Source organism: Manis javanica, chromosome 17, assembly GCF_040802235.1.
Source record: "Manis javanica isolate MJ-LG chromosome 17, MJ_LKY, whole genome shotgun sequence".
In the NCBI taxonomy this organism is placed as follows: domain Eukaryota; kingdom Metazoa; phylum Chordata; class Mammalia; order Pholidota; family Manidae; genus Manis; species Manis javanica.
The window spans coordinates 30,544,125-30,562,433 of record NC_133172.1 but is presented as its reverse complement, the minus strand read 5'-3'; the positions used below and the strand labels follow the sequence as shown (position 1 = coordinate 30,562,433).

The 18,309-nt window shown below is 43.2% G+C and overlaps 1 protein-coding gene across 1 annotated transcript in view; it reads left to right on the top strand.

Moving 5' to 3' along the window:
• The first annotated feature begins 6,726 nt into the window (after positions 1-6,726).
• The window catches only part of N4BP1 (NEDD4 binding protein 1), a 104,532-nt gene continuing 92,949 nt past the window's right edge, over positions 6,727-18,309 (top strand). Inside the window, exon 1 of the mRNA XM_036998364.2 lies at positions 6,727-7,873. Coding sequence (XP_036854259.1) covers positions 7,676-7,873 — 198 coding nt within the window. The 5' untranslated portion in view covers positions 6,727-7,675. The remainder of the gene's footprint in view (positions 7,874-18,309) is intronic.

The window sequence follows — 18,309 nt, the reverse complement described above, 5'->3', positions numbered from 1 at the left end:
CCATCCAACCCTGTCTTCCAGAGCATGCAAGAATTTCATAGCAGGAATGTCCACATGGTCTCTTCTGCGTCAGAGAATGAAGAGACTGGTCAAGAAGGAGAAAGACCTTCCTACTCTCTTGGTCCTGCAGTCCGGGAGTGTGGAAAGGTCATTTGTACTCTCCTGTCCCAGAGATGCTTCGGTCAAGAAGACCCAATTATTGGCCCTGGGCAGTGATTGAACCAGCTTGTTACATGTGTGGGTGCAGAAGAGTTTCAAGGGAACCAAGGAATGCCTCCACCCATCTGGTACTGTGAAGAAGCCTTTAGTATTGCAGACCTGTCATGCCACTTCTGGCTCTATCTCTTTCTAGTGGTGGGGATTTCGGACAAGTTACTTAACCTCCCTAAGTCTCAGTTTCCTCATCTGTAAAATGGGTTGTTTGTGGGGGTGGAGGGATGAGATAATTTGTGTAAAGTCAGCCAATCAGTAATTTGTAGGACCCCTACTGTTCTAAGTGTTGGGTGCATAGTTCAGTTCCTTGTATTGGGTTAAGCATGCCAAGAGGCATTTGGAAGAGCAATATATACATACATATTTATATAGCATATCTTCCACACCACAGCATCCTATGTGGACTCTGCATCATCTAGCCACCCCTCATCACTTGACTGCTGTCCCTTGTGGTGGTAACAGCATTCTACCTTCCATTGTGGAGATATTATCTTCTTTCTCTTCCTCTTGCAGGAAAATAAGCAGAGACCACCTTAGTCATTGTTGGCCCTACTTCCCATTCCCACCAGCATCTACAAAATGCCAGGCATTCACATGAAGTTTGCTGTCTGAAATTCAGCTGCCTTGATGACTCAGAACAGAGGCCCTACAAAGTATATGCCTTTTGTTTGGCCACTTTGTTCTGAAAGCATCTGCAACCAGTCAGGTGTTAGACCAGATTGTGGTACATGCGTCTGAACACCTGGAGTCTCACACCTAGCTTGGCGGCCTCACCCAGGTACATGAACCCTACAGCCCCTCCACCCTGGCTTGAACACACCTCCCACAAACAGGAAACTTGATGAGGAGGGCACTGAAGTTCTTGCAGCTCTTCAATAACCTTCTAATGACCTCCCATCACATATAAAGTCTGATGTCCTCCCTGGCCCACAAGGTCCCTGCACTCTTGACTACTGCCCACCCCTCAACTCAATCCCTTCTCCTCCTCTTTGCTCACCCAACTGCAGGCAGACAGGCCTCCTGCTGCTCTGCAGTCATGCTGACCAACCTGTCTGCCTAGAAGCTCTTCTCCAGATACTCCCACAGCCCTCCAACTCCACTCAGGTCCCTGATCAAATGTCAGAGCAGCTGTCCTTGGCCAGCCGAAGGTAGCACAAATGCACCTTCACTTCAGAATCCTTATCACTACTGGGGCACCCTTTTTCTCCATCCTTGCAATTTCCATGTGGACAGAGACCAGCCAGACCATCTCTCTTGTCCTGTTCCCTCCCCTTCACTCCCTCCTCTCTATGGGAAGATTGAGATGTCTGATAAACCTGGGAAAAGACACTGAGCATATGCAGCTCCCTTCCCTGGGGGAGCCAGCCTTACTGCAGAGGGCATATTCTTGTCTGCTCTATGTCTCATACAAAGGGGCCTCCCTACCTGCCTAGGAGAAGAGAAAGCCTGGGGGCATCAAGCTGTGTGTCACTGGACTTCTCTGTAGTTCATGAGTAAAGCATTAACTAGCCACATCCTCCATTCAACATTATCAGTTACAAGTTTAAATGTCTGGCTCCTATGGTGGTCTATAAATTGGTTATAAATTTAGATGTGTATGTGGTTTTTTTTTTACCTCTGGTTGCACAATAAATCAGCAACTTAATTCAACAACTTACTATTTCTCATGGGTCTGTGGGTTGACCAGACAGTTCTTCTGCTTCGCGGGTTGTTTGTCAGCTAGAATACTGGGCCAGCTGGAAAGTTCAAAATGACCTCATACCTATGGGTAGTAGTTGGTGCCGGCCATTAGCCGGGAGCTCATCTGGGACTGTCAGCTGGGGGTGTGGGAGGCCTTGGCTCTTCTCTATGTTGCTGTTTGGGCTTCCTCTTGGCATGGTAACTAGGACTGCTCCACAAGTTAAGTGTTCTAAGAGGAAGTAGAAGCTAACAATCGAAGTCCTGGACTATCACTTTACTGAATTCTGTTGGTCAGTGCAGTCAGAGCCAGCCCAGATCCTTGATGAAGAGCAGTACGCACATACAGGAAGAGAAGGTATTGTTGAGATTACCTACCACAGATGGGGGATAGAATATTGAGCCGTTTCAATCCCCACAATCACTCCCTGACCTTGTATCATTCACTCATTGTCTCTTCCGTTTTAACAAGTTCATGAGAGCAGACACTTTGCTTTGTTAATTGCTGTAGTCCCAGGACTTTAAACAATGCCTGGCATATAATGCTCAGTAAAAATTTGTTGAATGAATGAATGAATGAATGAAACAGTCATTAAATTGCCCTAACCAGCCACAGTTGAGCAGGCCAACAAGGTTTCATAGAAGTGAGACTTAAACTGGGCTTTAAAGACATGTAGGCCTAGCAAAACCATGTTCAGTAGATAAACTGATGGGAAGCAGTGATGGGTAATAAGGCAAGTTGACGAGTCTCTTGGTTGGTGGACACACAACTGATCAGGACCCTTTTAACCCTTGTTGCTTCACACTCAATATAGACAGGACAGTATCAGAAGAGACTCAGGGAGTTTTCATTAGATTTGATTTGTGTGTGGTTCAGAGAGTATACAGAGGGAGGAGCTTATCAGGGGCTGTTACCTGGGAGTGTGGGAGGCCTTGTTTGTTCTCCATGTTGCTGTTTGGACTTCCTCTTGGCATATTAACTAGGTTCCAAGTAGGACTGTTGCACTGAATTCCCACACTAGCTCAGCCCCAGGAAGGGGCTTTCTCTGAACTTGCTGTATAGACCAGTGGACCAGTGGAGCTCAATGTGGGGGCACAAGGGTATGATATTGTCCCCCAGGGGACATTAGACAGTATCTGGAGACATTTTTGTGTTGTCATACTGAGGTGGAAGGGTGCTACTGGCATCAACTGAGTGGAGGTCAGGGATGCTGCCAAACATCCTATAATTCACAGGACAGACCCCGCAAAGAACTATCTGGCCCAAAAGGTCAATTTTGCCATTGTTGAGAAACACTTCTGTAAAGGGTGATGGGAAAATACTGTGAATTAGGATCATCGAGGAGCTGGCAGGCAGCAGGCAATCTTTGTAGTAACATTTGGCACAGAAAGTATGTTCCCAACTAAGACAGATGAGCTTTTACAAATAACTCCTCTCGATATTGTTGGTTACAGCAGTTTGAATTAATGTTAGAGGAGTTTCAGTAATGGATTTAAAAATGCAAAGGAATTTTAAGGGGACAGATATACAAGATGGGAAGCAGCATAAGCATTAAGGTTTTTCTGTAGCTAAGGAGAAACAAGCCCCCTGAACTTTAATGTTGAGATTCCAGTACCAAAATGCCTCTCAAATTCCCTGTCCCCACTACAACTTCCCTGGTCCAAACTGCCTTCACACTCGAAGTGCTCTCCCTAGGTCCAGCCTATGCTTCCTCCCCAGGGAAGGAAGAGAGATGTTAGAGCAGAAATTAAATGGTGCACTGCTGCTTAAAAACCTGAGATTTCCTACTGCAAATTAAGATGAAACACAAAAATCTGTAACCAGCCCACTGGGTTCTAGAGGATCCAACCTCATCCTCCCTGAGGGTGCTCCCTTGCCCTCACACACTCCAGCCACGAAAGGCTGCATGTGGCCTGCTTTCCACCTCTGGAATACTTCAAGCTCATTCCAGCCTCAGATCACTGCCTCCATGGAGCTGACAGTCTGATGGCTTCAGGACATGGGCATGAATCAATCACATCATAAGCACATGTAAAACTGGTTCTAAGGCTATGAGCAAGAGGATCACAATGCCCCATGAGCCTGTGAGAAGGGGATTTAACTCATCAGGGAAGATAGGAAATGAATGATTCGTGACCAAGTTGCTCTTGAACTGAGACCTTATGGATGAGCATAATTTAACCAAGTGAAAAGAAAGCAGGAAGGAACCGCATGTGCAAATGCCCTGAGGCAATCTAAGCTGGGCCAGGAGAGAGTAGTATAGGAGGAGTAAGCAGGAAGACAGATCTTGCAAGGACTACAAACCAAGGTAAGGAGACTGAATTTTATTCTGAGTATAATGGGAGGCTCTTGGAGAGTCTTAAGCAAGAATACTGACTGAAGAGATTTGCAATTTGAGATTACTCTGGCTGCACTATTGACACTGTAAACAATTTCTCCCAACCTTATAGCAGTGGCAGCTCCTAAAATTTAGAGAAAGACCAGGAAGAATACAGGGTTAGAGGGATATGGTGGTAGTTTTGGTCCTAGTGACAAAAGGGAGGTAAGAGAAACTGAATAGTTTGGAATTTAAACTTCTGTGTGGCTGAAGCACAACTGTATTCCTGTTTCTTAATCTACAGCCCTAGATGTTATTATACCAATAAACAAAGAACCCAGGAAGACACACCATTCTAAGGACAGCTGGCTGGGGGCATCTGGAATCCATTAGATCGGTTGGGTGTGCCAACCACATTACATGTGCAAGTCTGTTTTGACAGCATCCCAGGGCAAGTAGAGTCCAAGCAGTAGGGGGGATTGGTCATGAAAACATAGTATCTCCTCCTGTTTACAGAAAAGGGGGCTGGTTGAATGTAAATGCTTGTCATCATTAAGGCATGGCATGTAAGAGCACCCCACGAAGAGTCAGACTGCTGGGTTCAAATGCCTATTCCTACTGTTTCACTTATCAGCACTGGGGAAAGTTCCAGAACCTCTCTATGCTTCTATTTCCTCACCTTTAAAATGGGAATGATAATTGCAACCACTGTTGGGAGTTTTAGGACCCCAATAAATACTGACCCTCTTGCACTCAGAACTGAGAAATAGAAGCAGGCATCAGACAGGTAGAGATCAAAATGTCATCTTTATTACTGACAAAGCTGGACAGGAGGATGTAGCTAAGGTGAAAATACTTCACCTAGTCACTGACCCTGTGGGCAACCACAGACAGCAGAAAATAACATGCCTATCTGGGGGCAGGGGGTTCAACTCAGCACTGAGACCTCTTGGAAAGTCACTGGCTGGTCAGGTCAGAGAAATCCTCCTGCCAGCCTGGGGAAGAGTGAATGAGAGGTGGATGGAAGCTTAATGTGTTCCTCCATATTTAGCCTTGCTGGGGAATAGGGGAGGAATCCACCCTCCCTGCCACCGCACCCATGAAAATACAAGAAGGGGAAATAAGTGATTTCCTCAATACCATCTCATGGGGTTACTATGGATTTTAAAGTAAAAAAAAAAATAGGTAAGCGTTTAAAATATAGACTCCGTAAAAGTCTCATCCTGAGTATCATTTCTCCTGGGCTGGTAAGATGAGCCAGATAGGCGAGGCTGGTCAACTAGGGAAGTTGTGGTTCAAAGATTGCATGAAGCAAGGGAGTTTCTTCAAAAGGGGATTTCTCTCTCTTCCTTTCTCTCCTTGTACCTACACTCAGGAAACCTTGAGAGTTCCCTGAAGGGAAATGTTGACCAGATATGAACTGGCAAGTCTTCTAAATAGGGAAAAAAAACCCAAAAGCTGTGTCTTTGGTGATACACCAACCCAATGACTTAAGAAAAATGTAAATGGCCCAGTGTGTGTGTGTGCAATAATTTTGTTGTTTTAGGGCAGGTTTCTGTGGGGGGAGGGGAAGGAGTTGCTGTATGCTTTTGAAGCAGCCTCTCCTCACCCTCTACAATTAAGCAATTAAGAATCACTGGCAGGCAAGTCACTGGCAGCAAACAGAAACTTCTGGGGAAGCCCTGTCCAATCACTGAACAATAGCAACTCCATTTAAGGTGAGACCAAAAGACAGGAAATAACATGTGATGACTCCAGCTCTGGCTGCAATCTATCAGCAAGACCACTGTTGACTTACCTGGCCTGTTTCAGGCAATCTCAGGTCATCTACCTGATAGAGGAAGGCTGCTGGTTGTGTGGACACCAAGGGAAAAGCCCAGGGGAGAAGGAAGTTGTTGGTCTGTGAACCTAGTGTTTCTCTTCCCTGTCCTGAGTCATCTCCTGGTGGGGCACCAGAGGACCACACCTGGCTGAGTTTCTGAAGCACATGGAAAAACCCAGCATAAGGATCCCTGAGAGGTTTTACCTTGGGTAATCCCTTTGCCAAAACCACAAACCTTGGCATTTCCAACTGTAACATCTTTAGATCCCCTTCCTTCTCCTCAAGAGGGAAGTATTCAGATCGAGGGGGCTGCCAGGCCCACAAGTTCAGTACAGTTGCATAATCCATACAAAGTTTTCCCATGAAATTGGAGCCTTTAAATATACTGCTAATTTAGCAACAATAGCAGCTAATATTTAATGATTACTTACTGTGTCCAGATACTACATTAATTTTCACAATAGGAAATAACTATTGTTATCCACTATTGCTACTCATTTTACACAGGAGGAATTAAGACATAGAGAGGTACGAAGTATTATTCCTATGGTCCCTAATAATCTATTACACATCCACAACATTTGGGCCAGAGAAAGGAAAGCAAGATTTTATCTTCTACAGTCTGTTTTCATGGACTTGGCAAACATAAGATCTGAAAAGATTTTAGAGGTGACAGTGCAACTTTTGATACTACAGGTGGGAAAACAGACGTTAACAGGGGTGTGTATTTACCCAAGTCCCACAATAAAATTATAGATCAGTCCCTAATGCTTCACTTTTTGAATCTCCCCTAAAAGATACCCCTGCCAGAAGAAATCACTCTTTTCAAATTTTCCTAATCACTTCTTTGCTTTTTCATTTCTCCATACTTATTATTCCCATTTTTTTCTCTTCTTGTTACATAGGGGGGAAAAAACCTAGGGAAAGGAAAGAAAGATTGGTAGGGGGCAAGAGATATAGAGCAAGAGAAAGGGAGCGAGAGAAATTGGGTGAGGGGGAAGATAACGAGGAACGAAGGGAGGGAGGGAGGAAGAAAAAAAACATTTTCCTATTAATAGGAAGCTGGGTACTTCAACTGTCTGAGCCCTAGTTTGGGCATCAAGGCGTCTGAAGGAAAGCCGAATCCCTGGTGTGACACTGGGTCAGTCCCGCCTCCTGGCTCGGAGCCTCAGGATGTAAAATTGTAAAACCACAAATTCATCATGCACTAGGTCACCCAAGAGCACCGGAGCCCTCACCAAAGAAACCTGCCCAGGTCACCATTCACAGCCGTCGCTTGGACATCAACAAACATGGCCACCGTGCACGGCGTCAACTTCCGGAGCCTCCGCCCTCCCACCTCCTCAGGGGGAAGGCGAGCGGCAATGACGGCTGCTGGCAGGGCGCATGCGCGGTGGTTGGGCCCGGCCCGCGGCGGCGGCAGGAGCGGCGAGGGGGCGGAGAGTATCTCTTCCTGCAGTTGCCGAGGTGCGGCGGCCGGTGGCGGGATGGTGTAGCGGGCCCCGTGGGCAGGCGGCGAGCCGCGGGCGGGGTAAGGCGGCCGGGAAGGCCGACGCCGCCTGACGAGCTCGTGTGCAGCGGCAACACGCTGAGGGGGCGTCGCCGCCGCCGGCCCCCGGCGCCGCCGCGGGAGGTTGCGCCCGCCATGGCGGCCCGGGCGGTGCTGGATGAGTTCACGGCGCCCGCCGAGAAGGCGGCGCTGCTGGAGCGGAGCCGCGGCCGCATCGAGGGCCTGTTCGGCGTGAGCCTGGCTGTTCTTGGCGCGCTTGGGGCCGAGGAGCCGCTGCCCGCGCGCATCTGGTTGCAGCTCCGCGGAGCGCAGGAGGCGGTGCACAGCGCCAAGGTAAGTCCGGCCGCCGCCCCCGCGCGCCTGTCTGCCGCAGCCCATCCCCGGGGCCCGCGCCCCGCGGCCTTCGCTCGCTCGGGATCCCTGGGCGCCCCGACCCGCTTCCTCCCTACCCTATGTGCGGCGACGCAGCGGGCGCTGTGGTTAAGATTAGTCTCCAGAACCCGCGGACTTGCGTTCTCAATTCTTTCGCTATGTGGCCTTGGGCTAGCAGCCTAATCCCGGGGCGCCTCAGTTTCCCCATTTGTGAAGTGGCGCTGACGAAAGCAATTATCTCCGCGGGCTGTCGCGAAGATTCGAGTAGGTGATGTGTGTAAAGCGCAAAGCACAGTGGCTGGCGCTTAAGTGAGCGCGCTGCTAATGCTTTCTGTTCTTTTCCCCCAGCTTCGGGGTGGTGCGCAGAGCTTGGTGGCTGGGCCCTCAACATCGTTGTCCACCACCTCCGCCTCTTTTCTCTCCCGAGGCCTGCACTGCAAGGATTTTGAACCTTTTGGGGATTTCGGTCCCCATTGAAAATCTGACAAAACCGTAATAGTAATAAAATACTCTATATCAAGAAGAAATAGGGGTGTTTCATAATAGTCTTAAAAAGGAACAGTCCTTTTGTTATTATGTACAGCTCACATTTCTTTAATAATTATAGCGCATCAGATGTTACGGTAAACACTGAAGTAGTGTTATCTAACGCAGCCCTTAAAAGATCTAGTAAGGTGTATTTTATTATCCCCGCCCCTCCCCCCCCCCCCCCCGCGCCCCTCGGTAAACAGCTGGGGAAACTGAAACTCTAGAAGAGGTGACTCACCTCTCTAAATCAGCATTTCAGACTTAGACCTACTCCACACCTTCACCTACTCCCCTTCCTCCTCAAGCCAAAAAATGGCAACAAAGTACATCTCCCCCTCCCAGGTATCCATGTTTCTCCAGGTTCCTATCTAGTACGTGGAGGACCAGGATTCAGACCTAGGGAGTTTGTTTTCAGAGCCCTTTCTCTTGATATCCTTGCAAATGATAAGTCCTCTTGGGGGAGGGAGGGTTAGGGGAATCCTTTTTTTGCATCATACTTCAGAAATGTCACAGTGCCCTTGAAAAATCTGATTAACTGTAACTCATAGGTAAAAAACTTTGGATGTTTGCTTTTAACGTGTTTGGAGGAGATAGGACATTTAACTGGATTCTTTTCCACAGCTTAACTTAAAACATTGTCGATGTTTAATCAAAATTGTAATCAAGTTTAAGCAAACTTAATCAAGTTTGCTTTTCTGTTCTTAATTTTTAAAACCAGTTTCAGACAGCTGGTTTCAGATGACTGGGCTAATTTCTCCCCAGTCCCCTCCTTTTTTTCTCACCAGCCACCCAACTTCTTCCACTCCTGAGGCTTGACATAACTCAGTCCCATTATTCCTTCTGAAACTGATTCATTCATTCCTCTCCTTTCCATTACTTTTGTTGCACTTAAAACCTTTCTTGGTGTTAAGGCCCTTACTTTATTGCTTTCACTTCATTCCACCCTCCCTTCCTTCCTGGTTCAACTTGCACTAGACTGACCTCCCACAAAAAGTCATTCTTCTGCCCTGGCATCTACTAGGGCCTTCTGTTGCCTATCTCATTCATTCTAAACTCCTCCCCTGGTTTACATAGCATTTATTAATCCCACCTTATTTTCCTAATCCTCTGCCTTAGCCAGCTCTCAGTTTAAACCTTCACTGTAGTCTGACTAGTCTTACTGCTTTTGCCCTGTGCTCTGTCTGTTCCCAGTTTAGCCTTACTCAAGACTCACTCCAAGCATGGAAGAGTGCCTCTTTAGCTCTGCAGAAAAACCCTGCGTGTTTCACCAGATCCTGCCCACTCTAGTTCTCTTGTCCCTGGTACACAGTTTAGCATAAGCTACCAAGATGCAGTGTGTCTGAGTGCATCTTAGTAGTATGTGTCACCTGCTGGCTTATCTTTGCCATGTATGTTACTCATAATCCAACCGTCCCACTTACAAGAAATCTTTTTTTTTTTTTCCCCTTGAGACTCACCTGTAAGAGTTAGATGCCATACTCAAGGGCTTTTTCTTGTTCATTTGTTTTGGAGTTTGTTTTACATGCTTTTGAGGAAGAGAAAGCCATTAACTTTAGCATGTATAATATTTTTAGTTAAGCTGTGGAGGAGAAGGTTTGGGGGAAGGAAGGTTTGGAGTAAAGAATTCAACTAGCTGGTGGAGTCTCTAGCCAATAAGGTGTGGGTTCCATCAACTGGTGTGCTTTGTTTTCCTGCTTGTAAAATGTTAATTAACTACCCTTTAGAAATGCTAAAGTGGAGGAGAATGTGGAGATTTAGTTAGGGCTCCATTGACTAGAGGGAGGTGAGATGAGGCCACTGGTAGAAAGTGATAAATGTTCTGGGACGTTAAAAAGAAAAAGGCTCTATAAGAGTGGCCTTTTTTGTCAAAGAGGAAATTTGTTGGAAGAAACAGCACTTGAGCTGGACTTTGAAGAGCCAGGAATATTACAAGGTGGAGGTGAGTTGTGAGCAAAGTCCTGGAATGCAGAAAACACATGGAGTGTCTTGGTAGGCTGTGTCTGGTCCCTTGTGAGAGAGGAGGCCTTGAGGGACCCAAATGCCAGGCTAAGGCCACTGGGCATTGTTCAATAGTGAGCATTTTGAGAGGGGAATTTGTCTAAAACTATTTGGAGGCAGTAAGACCCAACTGTGGAAGGGACACAGTTCCAAGTTAGAGCTAGACATGGGTTTTCACTAGAATTTGGCCACTGAGTGGATGTAGAGATTGAGGGAAAGGTGTCAGGAAGGATGGTGGATATTGTTTGACTTGGTGGGGCCAGGTAGCCAACATTTTAAAGTAAACTTACAGGCCAGAAAGCACACCAGCTGTTGCCTCTTGACCTCAGGAACCTACAGCGTAGCAGGAAAGACAAACTTGGAAACAGTATAGTGTGATACATGTTAAAGTTGACTGTATGTGTAAGGTGTTTCAGTAATACAGGAGAGGAAGAGTTGCTCTGCCCAACTGGGTGCTAAAGGTTGAATGAGAGTTTTCCAAAGGAAAGAATGTGAGTAAAACAAAAGTGATATGAAATACTGCCATTTTCATGGATTCCTCAGAAGTAGGAGGAGAATGGAGGAAGTGGGCAGGGGTAGAAGGGGGCCATGTCACAGATACTTGGGGCTGCTGAATGCAGAACATGGATTTTACCAAGCAGGCAGGCTCTGGAGAGTCATGGAAGGGTTTTAAGAGCTTGAGTGGTGCCTCAATTTCTAAGAAATGTCTCCATTTCGCTGTTTAAACTAGGCTTGCACTACTCAGTGTGGTGCATTTTTGGTTTGTGATGATGTACGTACAGAAATTATGGGTAGCGTTCAGCAGCTTTTATAGCAATGTAGTGATATTACAAAGGCTAAGGAGGCAATGTCTGAAAGTAGAAGGAAAACCAGGTGCATTGTCCATAGGCACCCAGTGGGAGGGGGAGAGGGCTGATGCTGTCTCATTCACAAAGAGGTCAAAGATGCGAAGGCACAGTTGGATCCTTGGAGTTAGGCATTGGTGGGGAGAGCTGAGGCTGAAGAAATCTCAGCCTTGGAGAATGAAAAGAGTAAGAACTCTTCCTTTAGTAAAAAGAATCACAAATTTGGATGCTCCCTGGGAACAGGCTGGGAGAGTGCATAGATAAGTGGCTGGCTGGTAGGGAGAATTAGGGAACTGAAGGGCTCATGCCCTGTGGAAGAGGGCAGATGCCCATGCTTAGTATTAGCTAGGTACACAGTATGGGCCCAGTGATGTCTGACTTTCTCATTAACTAAGAGAAACCAAGAGTCTGAATTTCATACTTTGAAATCTGTTTTGTCTTTTAACAGGCAACTATTTTATGTTTTAAAAACCATGCATGCATGCTGTGAGTTATGTCTCAATAAAGGTTTTGCATTCATTTGAAAGTACATATTCTAAAAAAAAACAAAAGCCACCATGTGTGCTAAATAAAACATGTCAGTGGACCAGGTTCAGCTGTTGGGACTGTCCTAAAGACCTCTGCTTTAGATTGTAGGGAACAGGATGAAGAAGATTGGCTTTTTCTTTGTTTTTGGCAAAAGACTGTAGTCCTGTCTCAGTAAAGTAGGATGCCAGTTCGTTCCTGGGGAGGAAGGGTGAGAGCTTGAAGACAGTGGAATATGTTCGGATAGATGCAGAGAAACTGTTGGAAGTGCACTGGAAAAGAACAAAAAAAAAGTCTGTGGAACCGAATTAAGGGTCAGAGAAGGATAGATGAATTCACACTGTCACTTGATTCAAAAGTTCTCAAGTAGGTGTTGCTTTTCCTACTGTGGGCATTGGTGAAGCCAGCACACAAGGACTGAAGGAATCTGAGATGTAGTTGAGTGGGGCAGAAATGGGGCCCAGGAAATGTTTCTGAATGGTCAGCCTTATTTGGGCTCCAAAAATAGACACTTACCTTCTACTTTAAGTTAACTAACAGCCTGAGAGGCTAACAGTAGAGAGGAGGTAGGTGAAGACAAAAGAGGAATAATTAACTGTAAATATAAAGGAAAGGATAAGACCTTAGACCATGTCCCCTCCTGGACACAGAATTGTGCAGAGGAAAACCAGTAGGAATTGGAGAATTCTGGAAGGTTTAGTTAGGAATTTCAGAGATAAGGATTTTGGACATGGAGGAATCTCAGAACCAAGGGGTTGTGCTTAGTGATTGTGCATGAAGTGGAAGTATTCCTTTCAACTTGGAGAAGTGAGAAAACAGAGATGAAAGTGTGAGACATCTGGGCATAATGCAGTGCTGAGGTCACTGTAGCCCATAGCAGGGTTTTGGATGCTAAAGTTAGTTGGCGAGTCAGGAGCCTGTCCTAAAAGTGAACAGATGTAAAAAGTAATTGAAAGTAAATGGCATGGCTTACTTGTACAATTTCTCCAGGGACCTTCAGGGTGCTGACTTTGCTAACCGTACCTGCACAGCAGTTGGTGTTTCAGGCATTACGTCATGACAGTGAGTAGCTGCTATGGGTCAGTCAGTGACCAACGAAGAGCACCAGGCTGGAGGACTTAGAAGGAGAGTAATTTGGAAGCCTAATCAATCTTAAACATTGAAATTACAGTACACCTGAGAAACTGCTAAGGTAGAGTAACATCTGATCGCTTTTAATTTGTGAGGAAAAGAAAAAGAAAGGGGTAGAGGGGGTCTTATGAAGAGTTGGTGATTGCCCTTTACTCACCTTTGAATTTTTACTTACCTATTTGTAGAGTGAGAGAGAAGATAAGGATAAAGAAAATGCAAGTTCAGTAGAAATGGCCTATTGTTGCATTGACTGCAGGGGGTTAAAATAGACCCTGAATTGTTCATTTCCTTTTCTGTTAGAAGAGCTTGGTACTTGGTTTAATGAATGATTCCTTGAATAGTAAATTTGTTAATGGAGGAAATAATTTGTAGCTATAATACTGAGTGGTATCATGGAGTTTTTGTTTTGATTTTACCAGAAAGGATGTTGGTGGCCTTTTTGCATTTTCTAGAATGGTATTTTCTAACTCACTATGAATGTGAAAATCATCTTCTTAAGAAACGGTGGTTTGTTCAGTTTCTTTTTATGGTTAATGTTGTAGGGTTATACCAGAATGTTGAAATAAGGGATACTCACACTAATTATACTGGGGTCAAAGTGATTGCTCATGACTGTAGTTTCCTCTTTCCTATCTGTTTACCAGCTAGTGTTGCAGGGTTTTGATTAAATCAAGGACATCTTGTTCCGTGTTGGTTTTTTTTACCGAATTAATTTATAGTTAGTAGTCTTGCATTTCAAAAACATAATTGGGGGAAATCTTTACAGTAATTAAAGAATAGGAAAATCCTTTTGTTTAAAGAAACTGAGTTATTTAACTGTTAACCTAGAAATTTTGTTCAGTCGTAACGCAGACAGAATTAGTAATTTACATTAGTTGATGATTAAGAGCTGTGTGAATTACATGCGATTTTTCTGTATGACAGTTTGTTGTGCTTATGGCATCTTTTGATTGAAACTGCCTGGCTACCCTACCCCAGTCATCCAGAATTTTTACCCATTCTTGAACCTACACATTTAATTCACTATGTTTCACTGTTAATTCTGGTATTTTAAAAATAAAGATAATTATTACTTTGATATAATAGGTTAATGCAGATAATATATCTCTATCAGGTAATGAATTTGGCTACAGTGGTAGAAACCTATACACAATAGAAGTTTAGTTTTCTTTCACTTAATAGGAAGATTAAAGATAAACAGTGTTCCACCCTGAGGTGGTTAGGAGCTGTTGGGGTGAAGGTCTAGATTACTCATGATAACAAAAGTAACTACTGCAATTCTAGCCATCAGGTCTGTTTTGAGAAGGAAAGAAGAAACAGCAACACCTTCATTATTTGCTTGCTGGAACTGTCGTATGGCCAATATTAGTAAGAAAGGGAGCTGGGAAATATTCAGTGTTTAACTAGGCACGTTGCTGCCCTGAACAAAATCTGTATATTATCTAGATAATAACTAGGTTCTGTTAGTAAAAAAACAGAAAATAGCTGTTGGTAGATGATAGGCAGGACTGGCACAACACATTATCTACCTTTGAAAAATGTCTTGCATGCTCATTATTGTTTTGTTTTGTAAATAGGAAATTTTAAAATGGGTGCTTATATTCAGGTTTATTTTTTTTAATTATAATGTAATTCCCAAAGATGTAAAGTGAGCACATGTCAAACATTTATTTCACTCATTTCTGAGGGTACCAGCTGGAGAGGAAAACTGGATCAAAGAGCATTAGAGAAAATGAATATAGATACTGAAAAAGATTGTTGAAATAAGATTGCTAGATTGGATGCAAAACTGGTTAATGTCCCATAGGGTAAGATACCATAATCTTTGGGGTTATATTTTATACCAGACAGAAATCATCTGTGTCTCTCCTGGACAAAAATCTGCAAGTTAACACATAATTTCACAGACTCTGGACCTTATTCAGTAAAAATAGCATGTCAGGCAATAAGTACATTCTTCTAGAGCATAATGGGCAAATTTTCTGTAAAAAGCCAGGAAACATTTTAGATTTTGTGGAACGTACACGGTCTCTGTCTCATATTCTTCTTTGTTCTTGTTTGTTACAACCCTTTAAAAGGTACAAACAATTCTTACCTTAGGGGCTGTACAGAACTAATCTGGAGGCTGGATTTGCACTGTCCAAAATGTAGCCATTACCACATATGGCTGTTTAAATTAATTGAAATTCAGTGAAATTAAAAATTCAGTTCCTCAGCTGAATTTAGGTGCTCAGTGGCCACATGTAGCTAGTGGCCACAAGTTTGGACAGTGCAGCTATAGAGCATTTCTGTCAGTGCAGTAAGTTTTATTGAATAGTACTGCCTTAGATATTATATAGTCCTTGGTTGGGCCTACTAAACAATTCTCTGGTTGGACATTGAAAAAATAAGCAGACATTCTTTTACCTTACATCCAGAGTTTCTGTAATTTTTGTTAATTATGCCCCTGGTGATCATAAATAACCTCCAAGGATAACTCTTGATCATTCATTCATACACACGCGCGCGCACACACACACACACACACACACACACACACACTAGCCTCATTGTATTAGATTAACAGGTGGTAACACAAGGAAATTATCCTCTGGAAGTTTCATAAGGAACCTTAGGTTGTATTTTCAATAGGTTGTTTTTGTTTTTAATTGCCTTTTTTTTTTTTGTCTCTTCTAAAACTAGGAAACAAACCTCCAAAAAATCAAGGAAATCATCTCTACTTACTTCACCTGTATCTATAGCATAGATAGCATATAGACACTACAGGTAATAGTAGATACTGTATTACCACAGCAATTTCCTGAGCTTTGGTTCTGTAAATGAACTACAATCCTTGTTTTTTTTTTTTTAACAGGGACCTTGCCATGGGATTTATTCATAAATATGATATTCTAGTTACACCCTAGGTTGCACAATAAATTTGTATTAATTTTATTCTCCTAAAAGGGAGGCCAGATTCTTAATGATATATACACATATCTACATTGCCATGAAAAGTGAAGAGCTGAATAGAAGTAGACCATCTTTTTTGATTGACACAACTTAATAGTGTTAAGCTTTTTAAGAAATAGAATACCCCAAAGAAATTAACTCGTTTCAGCATCCTTGTTGTAAGGTGAAAGATAAATCTTTGAGATTGATTGCCCAGGAGCATTAGGGAACCCCACTGATAATTTAAGTATAAAAAATACTCAGACTGGTATACTACACAGCAGTAGAAAACAACAAATTACTGATACATACAGTTAACATAGATGACTCTCAAATACATGCTGACTGAAAGAAGCCTTACATTCTGTAACTATATTACAAAAGAGTATATACTGTATGATTCTATATATATATGTGACATTCTAGACAAGGCAAATCTTAATTATGTAATTATAGTAAAATGAGAATACTTAGAATTACTGGAAAAAGACATTAGACTGTGTATTAGATGATACTGTGGAAATGTAAATTTTGCTGGGTGTCACAATGACATTGTGCTTATGCTTTTTAAAAAGGGTGTCTACGTGTGTGTTTAAACTATACTTGGTATCTGTCTCACTTGGAAATTAACCATGTATGCAAAGAGCATCCATTAGTTAACCATTTGCTTTTAGTCCAACTGAGGTTTTAAAGTTAAATAAGGATACTAGAAATTATGCTTAAGCTGACAACTACTGAACAACATAAAATTCTGACATCAAAAAAAATCTCAGTGTTACAACTTCATTTGGTTGAATATATATCTGTTTTTTCATAATCATAAATATTATATATGAATAATAGCTTGTCTGGCTGGTATGCCAACAAAGTTGAGGAAGTTCAGATTCATGGAGGAAAAAAGATCTTATTTTTTTAAAAATATATGCATGCATTATACTCTATACTGATGAAATCAGGGGAAAAAAAATGTTTTAAAATTATCAAATCAGACTGATTTGCCAAAGGATTTTTATCACATGAATTTAATTTTTTTTATGATGTCATGAATATACAATCACATGAGCAACATTATGGTTACTAGACTATACCCCCATTATCAAGTCCCCACCACATACCCCATTACAGTCACTGTCCATCAGCATAGTAAAATGCTATAGAGTCACTACTTGTCTTCTCTATGCTATACTGCCTTCCCCGTGCACCCCCCCCACATTATGTGTGTTAATCATAATGCCCCTTAATGTCCTTATCCCTCCCCGCCCACCCACCCTCCCCAATTCCTTTCCCTTTGGGAACTGTTAGTCCATTCTTGGGTTCTGTGAGTCTGCTGCTGTTTTGTTCCTTCAGTTTCTGCTTTGTTGTTATATTCCGCAGATGAGTGAAATCATTTGGTACTTGTCTTTCTCCACCTGGCTTATTTCACTGAGCATAATACCCTCTAGCTCCATCCATGCTGTTGCAAGTGGTAGGATTTGTTTTCTTCTTATGGCTGAATAATATTCCATTGCAAATATGTACCACATCTTCTTTATCCATTCATCTACTGATGGACACTTAGGTTGCTTCCATTTCTTGGCTATTGTAAATAGTGCTGTGATAAATGTGCATATGCCTTTTTGAATCTGGGATTCTGCATTCTTAGGGGAAATTCCTAGGGGTGGAATTCCCAGATCAAATGGTATTTCTATTTTGAGTTTTTTTGAGAACCTCCATACTGCTTTCCACAATGGTTGAATTAATTTACATTCCCACCAGCAGTGTAGGAGGGTTCCCCTTTCTCCACATCCTCACCAGCATTTGTAGTTCCTTATCTTGGATGTTGGCCATCCAACTGGTGTTGGGTGATCTCTAATTGTGGTTTTAATTTGCATTTCCCTGATAATTAGTGATGTGGAGCATCTTTTCATGTGCCTGTTGGCCATTCTTTGGAGAAGTATCTGTTCATATCCTCTGCCCATTTTTTAATCAACTTACTTGATTTTTGTTTGTTGAGGCACATGAGCTCTTTATATATTTTGGATGTCAACCCCTAATCGGATATATCATTTATGAATATATTCTTCTATACTGTAGGATGCCTTTTTGTTCTACTTGTTGGGGTCCTTTGCTGTACAGAAGCTTTTATTTATTTTTTATTTTTTTAAGTTATCATTGATATACACTCTCATGAAGGTTTCACAAGAAAAACAATGTGGTTATTACATTCACCCTTATTATCGAGTCACCCCTATACCCAATTACAGTCACTGTCCATCAGTATAGTAAGATGCCACAGAGTCCCTATTTGTCTTCTCTGAGCTACACTGTTTTCCCCATGACCCCACACACACCATGTGCACCAATAGTACCCAGAAATCCCCTTCTCCCTCCCTCCCCACCTGTCATCCCCCACCCCTCCCCTTTGGTAACCACTAGTCCCTTCTGGGAGTCTGGAAATCT